Here is a 21583-nt window from a genome sequence, read left to right on the forward strand (position 1 = left end):
GGGCCACAAAGTTGAGGAGAGGACTGGAGCAGTTCCCCTATGAAGACAGGCTCCAGCTGGGGATGTTCAGCCTGGAGAAAATGTCGTGTGGAGACCTCAAAGCAACCTCAAAGGGACTCTTCATCAAGAACTGTAGAACAGGACAAGGAGTAATGGGTCCGAATTGAAAGAAGGGAAATTGAGGTTAGATATTAGGAAGACATTTTTTACTTTGGGGCTGGTGAGACACTGGAACAAGTTGCCCAGTGAGGTTGTGGATGCCCCAAGCCTGGCAGTGTTCAAAGTGGAGCAACCTGGTCTAGCGGGAGGTGCCCCTGCCCACGGCAGGAAGGGTTGGGACTGGGTGATATTAAGGTCAATTCCAAGCCCACACGGTGAGGCTCTGGGGGACGGTGCTGTGCAGGGTCAGGAGTGGGGCTCGATGATCCTTTTCGCCCCTTCCGGCTCGGCATTTTCTGTGATTCTGCGATGTTTTCTCAGTCCTGCATTTCTCCTTCTCACACAGCAGCCTCCCAGCGGGGACTCCGTGGCTGCCAGCGCGCCGGTTGCCGTTCCCGGTAGCTCCGCCGGCAGTGCCCGAGCCGGGCTCGCGCCGCCGCCGGTTGCGGCCACGTTCCCCGCCCGTTCCCCGCCCCGGAAGCGGCAGCCGGGCCCGCTCCGCCCCGCCATGGCCGCCCCCCGGCCGCGCTCCGCCCGCCCGCCGCGCTGAGCCCCCCGCTCCGGGAGCCCCGGGCGGTGCCGCCGCCATGGGCGCGCTGTTCCGCGGCGAGCCCGTGTGCCTGGCACAGCTCTTCCTGCAGAGCGGCTCGGCCTATGAATGCCTCAGCGAGGTGGGCGAGCGCGGCCTGGCCGAGTTCCGAGACGTGAGTACCGGCGGGGCTCTTGGGGCAGCGCGGGGGGGACGGGGATCCTGAGGGGGCCGGCGTGAGGGCCGAGCCGGGCCCGGCGCCGCCGGCGGGAAGGTGTGGGTTTGGCCTGATGGGGGGGTGGAAACTGCTTCCATTCCCATCTTTTCCCGACTCTGACAGGCAGGTGTATGGCCCGTCCTTGTGTGGCATTCGCTTGAAAGCAGGATCAAAGAATTGTTAGGGTTGGAAAGGATCTCTGGAGATCCCAGTCCAACCCCCTGCGGAGGCAGGGTCACCCAGAGCAGGTGACTCAGGATCCCGTCCGGGTGGGTGGGATGAGTGATGGGAAGTCAGTGTGGAGCCCCGGCCTCCCCGACGCTCTCGGGAGGAATGCTTTGGGATGGCTGTGTCCCATCTTTCTCATAGAAGTAGCTTAAACTTGGGGTTATTTGCAGCAGGATCCCATGGGAGAGCCCCTGCCCCGCCTTCAGCCTGAGTGTGTGTGCACAGCTAATGGATACATCTGCCTCACTGACAGACCGGCAGAGACACCTGCTCTGTGGGTTTATTGATCACAGGTTCCTGTTCCTGGAGGGGCAGTACACCTTGGAGGAAACTGCCTGCCTAACATAAGGTTGGGTTGGGCAATAATTAGCCTTGTCTCTGCGTTGTCTCATCATAATTATATGGTCTTTGCTTGCTGACTGCAGAATTTCTTCCAAATATACACTAGAAATGTAGCTGGCGAAATCTTTGCAGGGAAAGCTGGGAGGACTTAAATTAACAGCTAGTTAGTAAATATGGCAGGGAGGAGGAGGCAGATCTGTAAGAATTATTACATGAGTGTATGTTTAATATTTTGATGCTGTCATTCTAGTTACCTGATACATCATTTATTGTAGAAATAATGCATTAGTGGTTCTGATTTCATAGCTGGATAAGTAGTCATTTGCACATTGCACATTCATATTATGGGAATGTACGTAAAATGTAATAGTTCAAACAGACTGTGGAAAGGCATCACAACAAATTTGTAGAAATGTTTGTTAATAAACTTGTTAAACAATATTTTAAAACTGTAGAAATAAGATTAGGAATGTTTTTTTCCAGTAGATCTTGTTATTTTGTTGTTTGATTAAAACTACCCAATGGCATGGATAATTCTGCTTTAATAAAACCAGCTCTGCTATTTGAAGACTTTGTAATCTTTTTAGGTTTTTGTGCCTTCTCAGCAGAAAAGCACTTAGAGCACAGAGCTCATGCAAATTGTCTCCAGGAAGTTGCAGGAACAGCTGTGGTTTTTTAGAGGTGGTTACTATTTCAAATCCCTAATAAGCATTTTGTCCTTCTCCTTCAGCTTAACCCAAATGTAAGTGTATTTCAGAGAAAATATGTGAATGAAGTGAAGAAATGTGAAGAAATGGAAAGAATACTTGGTGAGCTTTATTTTCATGTCTGCCCTTTCTCACCTGTGGTATTACTAGAGTGGCACTACTGTCAGCTACGGGGTTTTTTTAACCTTCCCAGGTTTTGTGAGCTGTGAAATTTACTTACACCAAATATAGATTTGGTGGGGTTTTTTAAGCTCGGAAGTAAAGAACAGTTGCTAATGTGTTGCTGATAAATAATTGAGGCCATTTCAGTACTGACTGCTTAAAACCCTGCTGGGAAAATGGAAGCTTTGCTGTAAGATATTCCCTGTTTTTTCATATTGTGTAACTCAATACTGTTGATTTTCCAAGCACCCTCAAAAATACCTCAAGTTATTAATTGTGTTCTCATGGTAATTAATGAATAGAGAAGGGTATGCAGAGCGTTACAGCCAAGATGCAGATGTCTTCAGTGTGTCCTGAGGAAAAGTTACAATTGAAGGATTCCTTTTATTGGAATCTCCCATCCAGAGGCATGTGCTGGTCATGCCAAACCATCCCAGCAGCTATTTTGGCAATCTCCCTGCCCAATGTGAGTTGCATTTGTTGTCAAGATTGCTTAAGCCACTTTGTTTGAATACTTTTTATTCCAAACATGGGTCAGTGAGCAGCAAGTCTGTTTCTGGCAGAAAGGGAAAGAATTGCACGATTAGCAGAAAGTGGTATCGTGCAGCAACAACGAGGTTCTGTGAAATGGTAAAAGCTTCTTAGAAAATACTTGTTGGGAAAGAGAAGCCTCTGAAGTTTGCTTGCTTCTGCAGACTTCCAAGACAGGAATAGTTAGCGTGTTTTATCCCCACCACTCTTTCTTTGTTTTTGAAGACTTCTGTGCGTGCATTGTTGCTAAAATGAATGAATAAAATAGCCAGGGCCTGATGCTGCAGTGTGATCAGCACCATCAACAACAGCTGAAGGTCAACTATGCAGCACTCTAGGAAGTGTAGGCAATGCAGCTTCCTTTCTGATTCTATTTTTCTTCTCACTCCAGGGTATTTAGTACAAGAAATTAAAAAAGCAGATATTCCACTTCCTGAAGGAGATGTTGCTCCTCCTGCCCCCTTGCTGAAACACATTTTAGAAATCAAGGTAACTTCCACTAAACCAGATGCCAAAGTCTTAATTTCAGGCTTAATGACTTACTATCTTATTACTTATGACTTAAATTACCGGGGTGTGGCGGGGGGGCAGAAGCGGAAGATTTGTTTTTCTTTTTGTCTGATTCCTTGCTGCCACTGTTACTTCAAAGCCAGTGAGGTTTTTGGTATTAGCACAAAATTCCTGTGAAAGGATCAAAGCAAACTCAGGAGGTGGGCAGTCATCCGTTGTATTTTGATGGATTGGCACATTATACTGTTCCAGGCAAATTATCTTTAGGTGTAGTCCCTCAGCCTCATTTATTGCTTTGGGACTTATCTAAGGCTCTTTGTGCATCCAAAATTTCCAGATGTGTGGGATTTTTACTTGCCCAAGGCTCTGCAGGTGCTGGTCACACAGCAAAACGTGGTGCTGTGTTCTCTGAATGCTTTTTCTGGTGTTGCATTTGATATAGAAGCTTGTAAAGCACAGATGTAATTTTGAATAACATTCTGTTTTGTTGTAATTCTGTTAAAAGAATAAATGGGGTATCTTCCACCCTGTGCTATCTGCAATTCTAATTCCAGGTCTGCTTTATTTTGACACAAATTAGGAGCAGAGCAGCAGACTGAACAGATGCCAGTGGAGGATCAAGTGTACTCAATACACAGCAGTCTTAGGCAGACCGAGGGATAAAACCTATGGAGCTTTAGTTAATTAAGAAATGGGAAACGCCTATCATTGTGTCAAATTAATATGTGCTGAAAATGAATCCTACTCTGTTTTCCAAAATCCTGTAACTGATTCTGTATCTTTACTCTGTGTCTTAGGAACAGCTGCAGAAGCTGGAAACAGAATTGAGGGAAGTAACTAAAAACAAAGAAAAATTGAGGAAAAACCTGCTTGAACTGACAGAATACAAGTACATGTTACAGATCACACAGAATTTTGTCAGGAGAACACCTGAGGTACTGCTTGGGGTGTTTGACAGGGATTGTTGTTGTGTGGCATTTTTGTGAGTTTCTCTGTTGAATAGTTTGCAAATGAAGGTGTAGTTGTGTTATTTTGGTGCCTAAGTCATGCTAAGAAATTTTCAGTGTAATTTTGAAGCACTGACTATAATTGCTAAGAGCAGTGCACTTGAGATCCCAGGATCTCTCTGTTGCCTGAATTGAACACGGAAACGAGTTTTGTATTTTTAACTAAACAATTTACTTAATTACCTTTTCTTCCTTAGAATAATAACGGAATGAGGTTTTTTTTCCCCTGAAAGCTATGCATGTTCTTTCTTTTTATTTGCAAGTATGAATCCCATTTACATGGACATTTTGAAGAATTCCAGTCTGTGGAAAATGAGCCGTTGGTGGATTACAACCGCACGCACAGATTGAGTGCCTCGCTGGGGTGGGTATGGCATGTGCTGTTTCAGAATTGCTTCGTGGGGGGCTGTAAAGAATGGGTTGTTCTCTTAAAAGATGGCCTGTAGTGATTTCAGACGTGCCAGTTTTAGACACGACAGGAGTCTGGCCCCAATGTACCTTTGTAACAAACCCAGATTATTTGAAGAGATAAACAGGACAGCGCCCAAAAAAGCTGTCACAAAGCTTCTATGAAACCAAGCATGTGTGTAAAGGAAAATCTCTAAATCAGTACTTCCTTCTACTGTTTAAACTGTTTTTCTATGATAAACACACAGTGTTTTAATCACCTGGCAGTGTCAGTTGTAAATGTAACATTAATTGTGTTGCCTTTGAAATGTTGAATGGCTACTGCTGTCTATGGCATTGTTATGAGAGGGTATCGTGCCAAGGAAAAATAAGGAACCTCACTATCACATAAATAACCAGTTAGATGTATTGTAGTTGTGTGCTCAGGTCTGTACTCTGTTCATTTTGCAAATAAAAATTTTATACACAAACTGGTATTTTCCGTACCAGTTGCTTCCTGTTCAGGGTGATGCTTCCTTCCTTAGCCATGGCAGATATTAAATTATTTTGGTGATGTACTCTGAATTAAAATTTTTTTTTTCTTGTAAGTTTTATCTTACGTTCCAAATTTTTCCTTTTCCATAGATTCATATCTGGGTTAGTTCACATAGCAAAGATTGAAGCATTTGAAAAAATGCTGTGGAGAGTCTGTAAAGGCTATCCCTTTCTTACATATGCAGAGTTGGATAAGGCTCTGGAAGATCCAGATACAGTGAGTAAACATTGTAATGATCAGTTTATTTTGTTTGTACTTTTCATATGATTTGGAAGAATTGCTGCTCAGGTCTGTCTGCAGTGAATGGAAATGATTTCCCAGTGCTCTTGGAGGAAAAACTATTCTGAAGTATTAGAATTTGTAAGATTTTAAAATTTGAGGTTGTAGAAGTGGCAATTGATTTGTTGTGGCTCAGCTTGAGGAGGGCAGAACTTTATTGTGGAATAGTGGTGACTTTATGATTGGCCACCTTGATCAAAATACGTGGCATAAATGGCTGCTTGGATATTTATTAACTAGGTCTGTACAGTGCATTGCCTTTTAATGGCCATTTCACTTGTTCATTCAGTAGTTAAGACAGAGTCAAGTACAGCTAGTTCTCTGTGAAGTTCTTCCTGTGAACTTATAAAATTCATTTTTTGTAAATCAGCAATTATGGCAGCCTAATCTGTCACTTTTTTTTCTCGCTTGGATTCTAATTTGTTACCTTTTAAAAAATACTCTTTTCTTAGTAAGAATTCTGACCTAGTAAAATACAACGTTTCTTTGATTTTCCCTGGAAACTTTTTCTGTTTTTTTCTAATATTGAAAAAAAGAGAGATACTGACACAGTTGAATTTTATTGTTTAATTTTCACTAAAGTGATAATGCTACTAACACAGCTTTTTCTTATTGTTCAGCTTTGTTATTTAGCTCTATAATTATGTCATGGTGGAGTTGCTGGTTAAAACAAACTTCATCAACTTTACTTCTTATGGTTTTTTAGGGTGAAACCACAAAGTGGGCTGTTTTTTTAGTGTCCTATTGGGGTGAACAAATTGGCCAAAAAGTTAAGAAGATTTGTGACTGGTAAGAAGTAAAACTAATATATGTAATTTCTTCATACCTGGGTTATTTTCTAGTTGTTTTTTTTCCCTGCACCCCTTTCTTGTAAGTGTTGATTTTCAGACAAGGTTTTTGAAGTTAAATTTGTTCCTCCCCTTGTTGCATCCAGCTCTATAATTGTGCAGTGTACAAATAAACATGTGAGTCATTTCTCTTGCAGTCTTTACTAAGTACAGCCGAAATACTTCCTCTGAGTTGAATCTGTTCTGTGGTTATTGAGTGGTGTGTTGCAGATTTGACTGTGGCAGGGGGTTGTGTGATGTGTTTTGGTGGAGTTTGGTCATTTAACACAAACCTGTGTTCCTGCAGCTATCGCTGTCACGTGTTCCCCTACCCAGACACCACTGAGGAGCGCCAGGCAGTGGTCGAAGGACTCAATGTTCGTATTCAGGATCTCGAAACAGTGAGTAGAGGACAGGTTTCCTTTTGCTGGAGATGTTGCAGCATAGGAAATCCTTTGATGGATCACAGTGTTAAATACATGTTTCTAACATACATAAAGCTTTGGAGCTGATGTGACAGTAAGTTGTGTCCCTGGTCTCATGTTGCACGTATCTGTTAAACCTCACAGCATTTGGCATTGACTTCTGTTTTCAGCAGAGGTTTGCTTGCCCTCCTAAAACCATGCCTAGCACTGGACACGTACAAGGTGCTCTTGCTGTGGTCAGCACAACCACTGTCACATTCTCAGTGAAATCTTTGGTTTTTCTCAAACAAAGGTGCTGAATAAAACTGAGGAATACTTGCGCCAGGTCTTGTATAAAGCATCAGAATCTATCTATACTTGGGTTATCCAAGTGAAGAAGATGAAAGCCATTTACCACGTCCTCAACCTGTGCAGTTTCGATGTCACAAATAAATGTTTAATTGCTGAGGTTTGGTGTCCAGTGGCTGATCTCCAGAATTTGCGCCATGCGTTGGAGGAAGGCTCAGTAAGTCACCTGAATGCTCACTGATGTTAAAGCTTTTGTCTTGAGCTAACTGTACAGATAAGGAAAGAAAATAACTATTAACAGTAGACTAAAAGTAGGCACAGGCAGATCTGGGCCTCTGTATAAAACAAATTTTTTATAAGAAGGGCCTTTATTTAGTGTTGTGTGTGGTGGGGTTTTTTTTCCTTGAATAACTGTTTTGTTGGACTTGAGTTCAGCTGGGCTCGCAGTGCTGTTTGCAGTCATGGAGAATGTGCCAGTTCGTTTGTGTTGGTTTTTGTATTATAAGAGAGAATTTATAATAACAAATCTTTGTTTTATGATACTGACTGATGAATCTCATCTGATCCTTGATATGAAGTAAGAATTAGAACACTGTGCATAATAGTTTTAGAGGGGGCACAAAGGGATAAATGTTAAACTTGGGGCTTAATTTAGTGGTATTTTGGGATCAGTGAAATTGCTGATAGAGCAAATGTTTTCACTTTGATTAGATTAACAGAGTTCTTACACAAATGTATCTTCTGTGTGTAATTAGAGGAAGAGCGGAGCTACAATTTCCTCATTCATGAATACCATCCCAACAACACAACCTCCTCCAACTCTGATACGTACCAATAAATTCACCTCAGGGTTCCAGAGCATTGTTGATGCTTACGGAGTTGGAAGCTATGGGGAAGTTAATCCAGGTTGGTCCTTCTGAAAGCTGAGCTGAGCGCTGTGCTGTCGTTGCTGCTGAATTGGACACTGGCAAAGGCCAAATGGTGACAGTCATACTGCTTGTTGGTAGCTGTTTTGAAATTTTAGTACCTCATCAAAAGCACAAACAATGCTCTAAGCAGCAAGATGGGATTTGGTTTTGCTGAGTAATTTTAGCATGAAAGGTAGTGATTAAAGCTGTATAATATTTCTTTTATATGTTTTACTTTGGGTAAGGAAGATATTTAGGGAAAAAAAAAAAGAAAACTGGCAGTGGTTATTGATCTTACTGAAGTGTGGGGTTCGTCACTTGAAAAATTCAGCTTGTTGTATAGCCCATTTAATATATACTTGTAGCTATGTTGATTGTCATTCTGCACAGCAGAATGTTCCTTATGATATAGACCTGAAATACCCACAGAAGAAGAGCTGTGGTTGGGTTTTATTTCCTGGGCTCACATTGTTATCCTCAGAATTGTCAGCTACTGCTCAACTGTGAAGTTGTCATTGCTAACGGATACACAATAAACATTAAACAGTGTGGGGTAAAAGGTGTATGAGTAGGGGATGAAATGTCTTTCAAACTTAAAAACTTTGAGAGATTTAAGTATGGAATTGCTTGGAGATAATGCAGACAGAACATCATCTGTTGTGCTGTGCCTGAAATCTGTTGTGTTACCCTTGCAGCTCTCTATACCATCATCACTTTCCCCTTCTTGTTTGCGGTTATGTTTGGAGACTTTGGGCATGGGCTACTCATGTTCATATTTGCACTTCTGACGATAATGTATGAAAACCACCCTAGGATAAAAAGAGCACAAGATGAGGTAAAAGGAATTACAAATTATTTACTTCCCATCCAGCCAGATCACTTGAATAGCCACTGTGTTTCTGAATAGTACTGGTTTTTGCATGCGCATTTAATTAGAGTTTTTTTCATTCTTTTAGGGTTTTCTGTGTTTAAAGCCGCCCTTGAGGCTAATGTAATACCTTAGTAATACTATTCACTTTCCTTGAAAGAGCAGAAATAATCAAGTTGTATCAAAGACTTAGAAAAAAATTAATTGATACTTTTAAGCTTGTCTTTCCTTCTGCCAGGACTACTCAGTGATGTGTTTTACAGAATGGCATTACAGTGACAACCTGAGGAGAAAACTAATTTTTCAAATTCCACCTCCTATTGTTTCTAGAAGGAGTTGCAGTTTGAAATTTATTAAACTTCACTTTAACTAATTTTTTAATCAGATGGGTTGGAATGCAGGAACACCTATGTCTCTCATTAGAATTATATTTAATTAAGAATGGCTGCAAATGTGTAATTTCTTGTAAAGTAGTCCAAGGAAGGAAACGGCTTAGAAAGACACTTCCTTACTGTAAGGATGCCAGTGAGAAAAGTCTCGGTGTGTGTCATGGAAGCTCATATTCCTTAATGACTGTTCATAAAAAAAATTCGGTTTTTAGAAGTCTTTGTGTGTCCAAAAATGTGTTTCTCTTAGAAATGTGTAGCTAACCATTGCTCACATAACAGATGATAGTCTCTATTTTTTCTTTTTTTCCAATACTGACAGATAATGAAAATGTTATTTGAAGGCCGATACGTGATATTGTTAATGGGGCTGTTTTCTATATACACTGGATTGATCTATAATGACTGTTTTTCAAAATCAATAAATATATTTGGATCTGGATGGAATGTTTCAGCAATGTTTGAACAGAAGGTTTGGAGGTGAGTAGCATATTTGCTGTACCATTAAACCAGAGATGTATTTCCTGCAGCAGTTTAACCCTTTTGTTCACATGTTTTAACTGTCCTGTTATGGTTTGTCTTTACGTTGATGTTTTAGTTTGTCTCCATTTAATATATTTTCCAGGTGTGTGTGTATGTATATATAAAGATTTTCAGAGGAATAGAAAACACAGGTCTAGTTTTGGAGGAATTTGTCCTAGGTCATGCTTCTGTAGTGAATAGCTGAGCAGCATTAGCATCTACTAAAATAAATCAGCTATTAATGAAGTAAATTAATTACCTTGCAATCATTAGTCTCTGCACAGCTTTTCATGATAGTAAAAAAAAAATTTTAAAAAAATTTTAAAAAATAGTCTATGTGAATTGTCAAATCTAGTTTTTCTCAGAGTGGGATAACGTCATTGATTTGAGGTGTCATGGCCCTTTGGTATTTCAGTGTTCACAGCTTGCATCTCATGGTGCCTTACAAAACAGGATGTGGCTTAAAATAGTCAAGACCACTGGCTTTGGTTAAAATGCGAACGGGTTGTGTGTGCTAATTAAAAACTATATGAAAATAAAGTAGAAACTTCCCCAAATGCAAAAGGGAAAAAAGGTAGCAATTATTCTTTGGGTGTTTGACAGTCAATTTTATGCAAAAGCAAATTGTGAACTTTTAAAATGAAACTTTCAGTTCTAGGGGAATGTGGAATAAAATCCATAAACTTTCTTTTGAAAGATACTGTGAATTAAACCCAGATTGTGAGGTTCTAGGTGGTTTTTTTGCTATTGTTTTTATTAGTCAGGATCTTTGCACTTAGCAATCCTTTTCTGAAGTGGCAGTGGGTGACTTAGGTAAAGGAAAGCAGGAGCAGTGTCCTGCAGAACTGAAAGTATATGTTGTCATTATGTTTAAAGTGTCAAATGTGAGTATGTTTTTCTTTCACTGCAGCCCTGCGGATCTGAGAGCTAATCGATATTTAGCACTGGATCCAAATGTTTCTGGTGTGTACAACGGAGTTTATCCCTTTGGAATTGACCCGGTTAGTTTTATTCTTTTTAATTATCTAGTTGTGATGATCAGTTTTTGTCCATTAGATTTTGGTATGTGTATATGTAAGATAAATCTTACTGTGGAAAAAAAACATTTCTGTTTGCATTCTCCATTCAACAAGACCTTTTCTTCTGGCAAGTCAAAGATAGAACTATTTTTACAAAACTCAAATTTCAGTTGTGACCTCCATCTGAGGGAGAATTCTGGTCTCCAATAGAAAAAGGATACTGGTTTATTCCTTCCGTTATGGTGTTCTTTCAATGCTGGTTTGGTGTTTTCTTCTTCAGATATGGAATTTGGCAAGCAACCGTCTCACATTTTTGAATTCATTCAAAATGAAAATGTCTGTGATCTTTGGAGTGACTCACATGACTTTTGGAGTTGTATTGGGGCTGTTTAACCACTTGTAAGTACAAGAAGTTAAAATAATACTAACGTATTTTCTGTAAAGTCTGGAATTATAAGAGTTAATCTTGTAAGAGAAACTGGAATTATTTTTTGAAAACAGAATAATAGTAATGGTGAAAACTGTTCTTAAAAAAAGACAATAATGGACAGGTTTTCCTTCACAGGTGTAAGATGATGGTTCAGTATTATAGTAAAAAATCCCAAAACAAAATAATACAAGACTTCATTTCACTTGTTGGTAAATAAAGATCCATGTTTCTTACAGTCTTCATTTCCACTGAAATACTTGATTAAAATTTCACTGAATAAAATCAGCTTTGGATTGTAGTCTCAGTCTTGCTGTTTAACAGTGCTTTGTTTTATTGAAATCATATTTGGGCCATGTTGATCTTTCTTTGTAAAACTTATTTTTTATTTTTTCCCCCATTTTTATCTTTTAGGCATTTCAAGAAGACCTATAATATTTATTTGGTTTTTATTCCTGAACTTTTATTCATGTTGTGCATATTTGGCTACCTGGTGTTCATGATCTTCTTTAAATGGTTGGCATACTCTGCAGAGGACTCGACATCTGCCCCCAGCATTCTGATTCAATTTATTAACATGTTCCTGTTTCCTAGTGGTGAAACAAAGAGCTTCTTCAATGGCCAGGTGAGTAATGTTCTTCTAGGCTTTTGGAGATCCTGTGCTCCCTGTGCAGATAATAAAGGAAACAGGGATGGGTTTTCCTACTTTGGATTTTGTAATCTAATCTAATTTTTCCCCCCTCCTCAAACAGGTTCCTCTGCAGAAGTTTTTACTTAGTGTTGCTTTTCTTTGTGTTCCTGTTATGCTGCTTGGCAAACCACTTTATTTATATTGGTTGCACAGCGGAGGCCGAGGCATAAGAATGTACAGGGTAAGTACTGACAGGCACTCACACATTTCCTCAGTGTAGGAGAATTCAGCTGGTGGTGTAGTGCACAGAGTATGTCCTTACTGGATATTTTATAGAATGGGTTGGGCTGGGTTGGAAGGGAACTTAAAAGCTCATCTCATTCCACCCCCTGCCACGAGCAGGGACACCTTCCAATCCCAGGTTGCTCCAAGCCCCGTCCAGCCTGGCCTTGGACACTTCCAGGGATGGGGCAGTCACAGCTTCTCTGGGCAACCTGTGCCAGGGCCTCCCCACCCTCACAGGGAAGAATTTCTTCTGTGTATCTAACCTAAACTTCAGTTTGACCCCATTACTCCTTGTGCTATCACTTCAGTTTCTGCTCAGTTTGGAAAGTTTTGGACTGAAATACATAATAGTACTTTGTTCCTATAAATCTTTTTGCCTTTGCCTGCGACTGACTGCTTTTAAGTAAATTTAAAAAAGGACAGTGGCAGCCTGCTTGAATAGACAATACATTCCCATTTTGTAGAGTGGCTACAAGCTTATCCGAAAAGAAAGTGAAGAAGAACTTTGTCTCCTGTCATGTCATGATGTTGAAGAAGGCAGCAATCATTCAGACAGTGGGCACAGAGAGGGCGATGCAGAGGAGGTAATGTTTTTACTTAATCTCTAGTTTCTGTGTTCTTAAAAACAAATTAGAAGGGGGCAGTCAATAGATAACCTGTACACTGCATGCTGAGAAGTTTTGAAGAAAATCAGCTGAGCCTTTACAAAGACCTTGATTCCCAACTGCAAGTTTATCTTTTCTTTTAATCTTTTAGCTGAACTTCGCAGATGTTTTTATGAATCAAGCAATTCATACCATTGAATACTGTCTGGGATGCATCTCTAACACAGCCTCATACCTGAGACTCTGGGCATTAAGTCTTGCCCATGCACGTAAGTGGGGGTGGGTTTTTTGATATTTTTGGGAGTTTTTTCCTACATTCGATTTTTAATGCTGTTAGGGGGAGGCTGGCCTGTTCAAGTGATACTACTATGAAACACACTTTTTCTTAGTTAAAAACAAATCCCTATTTAAACTAATCATGATCTATGGAAGCCTCCAGACTAAAACTATGAATTTATGTAAAATATTGCTCTCTGATTTTGACACTGAGCTGTGTCTTCAAATATTTGAGGGGTTGGGGGCAGCTCTCTGGGGAGGTGGATTGCTTATAGATCCCGTGTTCAGCAGGTGCTATTATATTGTTTAAATGAGCTGGTCAGAGTGGCTCAGTGGGTGAATGTACTCAGTATCAATATTAATTATGACAACTTTTTTGTTTTTATTAGAGTTGTCAGAAGTTCTGTGGCAGATGGTGATGAGAGTGGGTCTCCGTGTGGATACCAAGTATGGTGTCTTGCTGCTAATCCCTGTTCTGGCATTCTTTGCTGTGCTGACAGTTTTTATTCTGCTGGTCATGGAGGGCCTTTCTGCTTTTCTCCATGCTATACGACTTCACTGGTACGTTCATTCTTTTTCTGTATACCACCTTAGCATATACTGGCTTGTTTAAGAGGAATTTTTATGGCAAAATTTTAGGTGTTTTATTAAAAAGGGAACGTGTAAAATTCAGCAGCCTCATTGCTACTGCAATACATTTATGTAATTACATTAAATAGATGGCTTGTTAGTTGGATTTGATTGTTCCTCTGGAATATTTTCAGTAGATTCAAATATTATATTGGCTTATGATGCATTTTAACTTCAATCACATTCACAAAATATAAGTACATTTGATTTGTAGTATTGCAGCTTTTCATAATGTAGACTATTAGTAACTTGGATAAGCATTTTTAATTTCAGTCTGCTTATCTCACTCTATGGTTTCAGTCTATTCACTTCTTTGGTTCAATGGAACATATATATTAGTGGGGCTGCCAACCCATAAGTATTTTAATCCTTTCTTAGTCTTAATATCACAAGCTCTGGTTTTTGGAGTGGATTCAGAGCATGTTTAATTTGAAACCTGATGAAATTTACAGCTTAAACAAAGGCGTATGGTGTTCAAAGACAGGAGGCAGAGCTCCGTGCATGACAGATTGTCCTCATGATATTGCATGTTTGCAAAACAATTAACTACAAGTCACTCAGAAACAAATTAGTAATCCAGAAGTAAGAAATGAGCCATTCCAGCCCAGTTTAGTGCGTGTGGGTCTCCTGAGAAACATGAAGTTAGCCTGGGACTATGGTGGGAAGGTTAAATAGCGGCACAGAAAACAAGTGAGAGGAGCGGAGTTGGTTTTGTTCAGCCTCTTGTGTTGCATAGTTGTGTCCCTTGGAAACTCACTGTGGATTCATGTACAGATTCTGGTTTTTTGTCTCGTTTCAGGGTGGAATTTCAGAACAAATTTTACTCCGGTGGAGGATACAAGTTTACACCTTTCTCTTTTAAGCACATTTCTTTACATTTTAATAAAGATGGTGCATTATAGTTTGGCTGCTGTCAGCAGAAATGTTTGGAATTGTCTGCAAATAACCACGTGATAGGATCTTGCCTATGAATGGTTTCTTGTGGAACAAAGTGGTTTTCACTGATTGCCTTATAATGCAGCCAAATAATTCTGTAAAACATACCTCCCATAGCAAGACATAGCAGATCTGGTGCGTCTTGTAAAATATATAAAATGTACATTTTTCTTGATAAATTAATGTTGTAAATTAATTTTATTCTTAAAAAAACCCAGTTGTTACTGCTTGTCCTGAAACCCATGTAGGCATTTTTTTTTGAGTCTCTTTATTTTCTTGAATGGTTATTTTTAAGTTATCTGAAAGACTTTTCATTATATTAAACATCCATTACTAATCGCATTTTTAACCCAGCTGCATCTTGTGCACTTTGGGAACCATTCAACAATGCAATAGAAGCAATATCTGTTTTCAGGATGTATTCGAGGATGATTATGAAGTGTAAATTTATATACACCAATGCAATGTGCTCTTTTTTGGCATATTTAAAATTGCACTGGAAATGTTATCTATTCATTCTGGGTTCTTCCCGGAGTTACTACTTTAAGCTTTTGGAAGCCACACTGATATTTATATTTAATGTTCTGGAAGAAGGCAGGATTAGAAGTATTACTCCTCTTTTTTTTCCCCTGTAGTGAGGAATAACTTTTGCACATGGAATAAAGAATTGGCCTCGCTCCCTGTTTCTGTTTGGCTGTAAGGACACACACAGAGCTCTACCTGATGTTGTAGAACCTAATTTATAACGAACAGGTGGACAGGGATCGTTTTATATTATTTTTGTATCGGTGTGAAAGTGGGGATATTGCCATGATATTTTAACATCTGTGCCATACGAACAGCACAAATTAAATTTTGCACTTGTTTCATACGAATTCCCAATAAAGCCTCGTTTGCGCTGTGCCGAGCGGGCCCTGTGTTTGTCCGTAGCCCTTTCCCTGCCCCAGGCGGCGCTGAGGGGAACGAGCGGCTCTGAGGGGAACGAGCGGCTCTGAGGGGCGGCGGGCGCTGAGAGGAACGAGCGGCGCTGAGGGGAACGAGCGGCCGTGGGGGGCGGCGGGCGCTGAGGGGAACGAGCGGCTCTGAGGGGAACGAGCGGCCGTGGGGGGCGGCGGGCGCTGAGGGGAACGAGCGGCTCTGAGGGGCGGCCGGTGCCGCGGGCATCAACGCTCGTGAGGGGCGGCCCGTGCTGAGGGGAACCAGGGCTCGTGAGGGGCGACTGGCACTGAGGGGAACGAGTCGCCGTGACAGCCGGCCGGTGTTGAGGGGCACGGGCGGCCGCTGCCGAGAGGAAGGAGCGGCCGTGAGGGGCGGGCTCTGTACGGGAACACGGCAGCTCGAGGCGCCTCCTGAGGCGGGCGCGGAGCTTCCCGAAGCGGGCGCAAGGCGGGCAGCAGCCGTCGCTCCTCCCCGCACCGTTGCCGTGGCCACCGGGAGGCGTCGGGCCGGTTGCCGCCATGAGCCTGGACGACGTGCGGGTGCAGTGGCTGCGGGACCGAGCGCTCGCCCTGCTGGGTCTGAGCGACCCGGCGTCTTTCGAGGAGCTGCTGAGCCGCGGCGAGGAAGCGCGGCTGGTGCTGCGCTTCTTCGGCCTTGGCGCTGAGGGCGGCGAGGATACGAGCGGGGCGGGCTCGGCGCTGCTGCTGCTGCGGGCCGAGCGGCCCGGCCGGGACGGTGAGGAGTGGGTGGGAGAGGGTGCCGCTGCCCTGACCCGCTGAGCTCTCCCTGGGCACCGCCTGGTCCCAACTCCCTGTTTCCCCCTCCCTCAAACCCCTCTTTGTCCCATCTGCTGACTCGTAGCCCCATGACTGCTGTGTCTTTACCCCTTTTCCTGCCTCTCCATCCCTTGGTATGTGTCCTCCTGAACCCCTTCTATCCCACCCTTTTCTAGAATTTTGTTCCCTCTGTTTGTGCCTTGGTGGGATTTGCATCATCCCTCTGCAGAGTGTTATATCAGGCTTTCCTCCCATTTTGCATTTGTGCAGATGCAGGTGGCACGAATGAGCGTTTCTTTGTGGCTTTTAATGAAATTCCTGAAGAATTTGTGTCAAATTTTACTGTGTATTTTCTGAGAGACACCAAAGGTATGTGCCCTGAAGAACTGCAGCCTCAGCGTTTTCAGTTTTGCATTAAACAGCACTTCTCATTGTGAAGATATGATAGAGACTGGGATTCGGGATAGTGCACATCCAACTTATTTAACTGGGTAGGAAAACACTCAAAGCCAGGGATCAGGGATGTTTTGTCACTTGACAGTATTTCTGTGCAAGATTTTCCTCATCTGTCTGTAGAATAAGACTTCAAATCAAGGCCACTGTTCTTTTGAACAGAAAACCATTTTCTAACTATCAGGCTGGGTTGTAAAGACTTAGAACCAGATGATGACATGGAAGTATTTTTCTGACCTTTCTGAAAAAAGTATCTGCACTATTAAAACCAGCACGAGTTTTGAGCATGACTTGCACCAAACCTAGTAGTGTTTTATTGGAGTTTTAACTTATTATGAAGAGGACTTCATGATTTATACTTCCTGTATCAATTAATTAGATTTATACTATTTGTATACTGTTTAGAAAGAGTTGCTGTACCTAATGACCTGACTGAAGCTCATGAGATTCTTCCTCAAGTGATAAAGTCTGGTATGCTGACTGATGATACTCTCTTGATGCTAAAGAATGCCATCTCACAGGTAAATGAGTGACAGCTTTTATATATGGAGTCTTGAGTGTTTCTAGGAATGATTTGCCCATTTAGTATTATATGGGCTATGCGTAAGAAAGATTAATATTTAGTAAGTGACCTTCATATGAATGAAGTTTTTGTTAATCCTTATTTGATATTTTGTTTCCCCTTTTCTTTTCTCTCTGTGAGAATCATTTAAGACTGTGACACCAGACACCTTTACTTCTGTGCTCACAGACTTTCATAAAGACATGCTGGAGCTATTCCCCTGCAGAACCTGAGGCAGAGGGAATGATGCTAAGGAGGTGAAATGGAAGGAGACACACTTAAATTAAATTTGAGAACAATATCTAATGGTTAAGTGAATTGCTAGTAAGCTGACTTTTTTTTAATATGAGCCATCTAATCTATGGCACCTGTTTGAATCCTAGGAGTTTTCACCAGCTCTTTCCTATGGTCAGCAGCAGACTGAGAAAACTTCCTCTGATTCAGACAGTGAAAACACAGATTCTGAAGAAAGGAATTTGTCTAAGACTGAATCTGAAGAAAAGGAAGGACAGTCTGTGGCAGACTCTAGTGCTCTAATGAGGAATGAAACTCAGCTGGTTATACCAGGTGAAGTGAATGTTTTGCCTCTGCCAGCCCTGGTGATTAGTGCACATGGCAGTAGAACGAGGTTCACCTGAGAGTGGCTTTATGAAGAATAACAAATACAGTTTCTGGGGAAGCTCTAGATTTGATTAAAGCTGCTCTTTGCTGATACCAGTAGTGCTTTTCCCACCCTGAAGCATAGCAGGCAGCATGGAGAAATGGATGAAATCAGTGGTAAGTCTTTCAAACAGTTTGGAGTAAGAGTAGGAGAGGGGGTAGACATACCACTTCAGGGGACACAGCCCATAGCAGGGTATGGAATGTGTAGGTCAAACCAGACTTTCACCTATTGTTTGTCTCTTCCCTACCAGGGACTGCTGTCATGCCATGAAGGAGAGCGTAGTGGCCTACAATAGGCAGATTGATAATATTCAGTAAAACCCTGTTCCTAATTTTTAATAGTTAGGGAGTGGGTTAAGACTTGAAAGCTGAGAGTTTTCCTGTATTCTAGGAATATATATTTGTTTGCACTGTGTTAACTGTCAAAAAACTGAATCTATTTTGCCCTATTTTCAGAAAGGCAGAGCAGGTGCCAACAAGAGGGAAGGCAAAAGCCATTCCAGTGGTGCCACGTTACCAATGTTGCCAGAACAAGAGAGTTCATTCCCTTGCATTTTCTTCCAATAGGAGGTCTTAAACTGGAGATGCCAACTATAAATCTAGATGGAGAAATGACTGTTCTCGCCACAGTTCCAGAAGTGGTTCAGTCTCTGAAAAGCTGTGCAGTGAGCTGGCAGAAGTTAATATCCAGAGTTCTACAGGAACAACTGAAAAAGGTTCCCCAGGTAATGTTGCTTATAACAGCAAGATGCTTTTATTCCTGGAGACTTTGCTTAATTTCCCACAAGAACTGTGTTCATTTTCAATTTCTCTTCATATTTGGTTGTTGGAAAGCCATTCACTAGTTCTTGAAAAGTAGAACAAAAGTAGTGAGGACCTGTGTGTCTCTGGGAAGTAGAATATAAACAAAATATGAAGTAATTAGCTGCAGATCTTAGCTACACAGCATAATTGTGGAAAACTAAGGGACTTTTGTTATCTGCACTCTTCTAAAGAGCCATGAAGTACTAAAAGCTGCAGTGATTAATTTTTTTGTAAAATAGACAGCTATATTTTTTGCTTTTTTGCAAAAAAGTGATCTCAAACAAAAGAAAAAATTCTTATTTTCAGGTTTTGGTTTTTCAAACAAAACACATATATAACTAATACCATTAAACATACTGAAGGATTTTACGCCTGTAAAGCCACCTGTGCAAGAGCCATAAGCTCAGGGATATACTCCCCATGAGCAGCTCCCTTCAGTGAGTGTAAAAGTCTTTATTTCAAGGATCTTCTTTTGTCTGGCTTTTTGCACAGTTGAATCATGTCAAGTTTCTTTCAGCATAAAGTGTATTGAAAAGAAGGAACAAATATAATCCTGGCTATAAATTTTCACTCTTTCCTACTGGTAATTTAGATTTTTTTATTTGATTCCACATTACCTGTAGGGTAACAGTCCACTTGCAGAGATTGACCTCTGGCGTGAAAAGCATGCTACTTTAAGTGCTCTTACTGAACAGATAAAGCTTCCAGAGGTGCAAAAAGTCTTGGAAATATTACAGGAAGCTGAATCTGAGTTTACTGAAGATTTACAGATAGTCTTGAGTGACCTCAAAAAACATCACATGGAAGCTCAAGATAATGTTAAGTTTCTTTCAACTCTCGAACGCCATTTGAAGGTACCTGTCCTTGAGAAAATTTTGTAGAAGTTTGAACTCTAGTTACTTGAGTTTGGTTTCTCTGTTGATGTAATCACCTCTTGTTTATTTTTTCACTTTTTGTCAGCAATAAAGATACACTCTAGATTAACAAATTATATTTAATTTTAAAGAAGAGTTGCTTATTTTGTTTGAATACAGTGGTTCTAATGTTTGAAAGCCCAGAGCTGTGAGCACTTGGTTTGTAGTCCGACCTTGGGAGAATTTGATGGCATAGCTGATCTGGGGAAAACAAAACATTTCTCTACTCCATTTTTTTGGGTGGTTTCAACCACAAATTACAGCTGATGTTTCAAAGTTTAAATTGTATTAAAGATCATCCAAACTAAGAGTTGAGCCAAAATTTAAAATCAGGACCTAAAATCATTTGGAGCAAAAGATGCAGATTTGCACATTGTTAACCACCTGTGTTATTTAGGCACCAGGATGTCTCCTTGTCCAGGTTATTTGTTTAATAATGTCACAGACTTTCTTAACCTGGGGAATCTACAGAATAAATATTAGTTTATCGAATGTGAATTTGTATTGTTTTCATGACATCCACAATATTCATTTCATAGAATTTATCAACTGGCACTCTGGCTGATGTTACCTCGAATACAATCCCTTCCCTGCTGAATGCCCTGAGAATGGTGTGGATCATGTCTCGGCACTACAACAAGGATGAGCGCATGGTGCCCCTCCTGGAACGGATTTCATGGGAGATTTCCGCGAGGGTGCGCAAAGCTGTGGATCTGCAAACGCTGTTTAGGTAAGTGCTGGATTCCTCTTTAACTGGGCTGTATTTATTAAAAGCTTTCCTTGTCTTACACGAAGTGCAGTAGGTAATACTGCCACCAAATAGGTGTCAGCATTTTTCAACCGTCTGAAGTTGTATTAGAAGGTCAATTAAAAGTCAATTTATTTTGTAATTGTCATAAATTACTAAATCAGCCCTGAAGAAATAGGTGCTTGTCCTCTTGTCTTGAAAGGACATAAAACAATAAAACAAATAGAAATACAGTGGTAAAAAAGTGGCATAAATATAATCAAAATCAGTCATGAAATAATATCTCCTCTCAAAATCACATTGAAAATAACTTATAATTTTTCCTTAGATCTTGGATAATTAAAAGCTGCTTAACCAGGGTATATTATTCCAGTTGAGATACAATTTTTTTATCTATAGTATTTCTATCTATAATATCTTAATTGTGTTGATTTGATTAATAGAGAAGATATAGCTGCTGCAAAAATTAAAGTAACAGAAGCCAAAACCACTCTTGAACAATGGAAGAAATGTTATTTTACTACTTGTATCCAAGTTGAAGAATCAGGAAGTGAGAGATACTGGAAATTTGATGTGAAACGTTTATTTGAGAAAACTGATTATATGGCTTCAATATGTCAAGAGCTGCATGATGTTTTTCAGGTACTAATATAGACAATAAATAAAGAGATTGTGTAATCACTGTCTTCTTCTGTAGAGGAGAGTCTTTTGTGTTGTAGATGTTGACTTGTTAACAGCTTTTAGTTTTGTGCTTAAGACCTGAGTGGTGCCTCTGATTCCAGCAAACCTCTGTTTAATGCTGGAGATGGAATAACTCTTCTGCAGGTACTGGCTGGGGAAAGGTGCTACTATGTTCATGGTATGAACACAGAGACTTGCAGCAACTGTTTCACACATTTGTGATTTTCATGAGTTGCCAGCTTAATGAGATGAGTTAGATAAAATACCATTTATGTATACTAAAATACAAAATTTGGCCATCTGTGAATCTGTGTATTAATTGCAGAATAACATATGAATGAAGAGATGCTGTGCTTAGGCTAATTTAAGCCAGGGCAATTAGCAATATGGTCCATC

The 21583-nt window shown here is 40.7% G+C and overlaps 2 protein-coding genes across 7 annotated transcripts in view; both read left to right on the forward strand.

Annotated features, from left to right (window-relative positions):
* Positions 1–682: 682 nt before the first annotated feature.
* On the forward strand, positions 683–15554 carry ATP6V0A2 (ATPase H+ transporting V0 subunit a2). 3 transcript variants are annotated; one of them, XM_032127884.1, is made up of 21 exons: positions 789–863; positions 1304–1482; positions 2206–2284; positions 3267–3364; positions 4183–4320; positions 4656–4756; positions 5425–5551; positions 6321–6403; positions 6749–6842; positions 7159–7371; positions 7910–8060; positions 8758–8897; positions 9639–9796; positions 10749–10839; positions 11138–11256; positions 11699–11909; positions 12037–12156; positions 12665–12784; positions 12957–13074; positions 13471–13642; positions 14511–15554. In XM_032127884.1, the coding sequence occupies exons 3-21, from the start codon at positions 2269–2271 to the stop codon at positions 14611–14613; spliced, it is 2373 nt and encodes a 790-aa protein (XP_031983775.1). In that variant the 5' UTR covers positions 789–863; positions 1304–1482; positions 2206–2268; the 3' UTR covers positions 14614–15554. The 3 variants fall into 3 exon arrangements, with proteins under 3 accessions (XP_031983774.1, XP_031983775.1, XP_031983776.1); XM_032127885.1 differs by having other exon boundaries at positions 848–863; positions 1307–1482; XM_032127883.1 differs by lacking the exon at positions 1304–1482 and having other exon boundaries at positions 683–863.
* A 435-nt stretch (positions 15555–15989) lies between these two features.
* The window catches only part of DNAH10 (dynein axonemal heavy chain 10), a 51871-nt gene continuing 46277 nt past the window's right edge, over positions 15990–21583 (forward strand). For 2 of the 4 annotated variants that reach the window (XM_032127889.1, XM_032127891.1), the window contains exons 1-8: positions 15994–16321; positions 16633–16731; positions 17221–17336; positions 17761–17944; positions 18608–18765; positions 19468–19698; positions 20298–20488; positions 20950–21148. In XM_032127889.1, coding sequence (XP_031983780.1) covers positions 16105–16321; positions 16633–16731; positions 17221–17336; positions 17761–17944; positions 18608–18765; positions 19468–19698; positions 20298–20488; positions 20950–21148 — 1395 coding nt within the window. In that variant the 5' untranslated portion in view covers positions 15994–16104. Of the gene's footprint in view, positions 16322–16632; positions 16732–17220; positions 17337–17760; positions 17945–18607; positions 18766–19467; positions 19699–20297; positions 20489–20949; positions 21149–21583 lie in introns of all 4 variants that reach the window. The other 2 variants (XM_032127892.1, XM_032127890.1) reach the window with 2 other exon arrangements.

This window comes from Corvus moneduloides, chromosome 18 (assembly GCF_009650955.1).
Source record: "Corvus moneduloides isolate bCorMon1 chromosome 18, bCorMon1.pri, whole genome shotgun sequence".
Lineage (NCBI taxonomy): Eukaryota > Metazoa > Chordata > Aves > Passeriformes > Corvidae > Corvus > Corvus moneduloides.

Excerpts from the sequence above, each read along its gene's own strand:
- ATP6V0A2 (XM_032127883.1), top strand. The coding sequence starts at position 747 with ATGGGCGCGCTGTTCCGCGGCGAGCCCGTGTGCCTGGCACAGCTCTTC. Across the intron at positions 2,285-3,266 it reads AGAAATGGAAAGAATACTTG|GGTATTTAGTACAAGAAATT; the intron begins GTGAGCTTTATT and ends TTCTCACTCCAG. Across the intron at positions 6,843-7,158 it reads GTATTCAGGATCTCGAAACA|GTGCTGAATAAAACTGAGGA; the intron begins GTGAGTAGAGGA and ends TCTCAAACAAAG.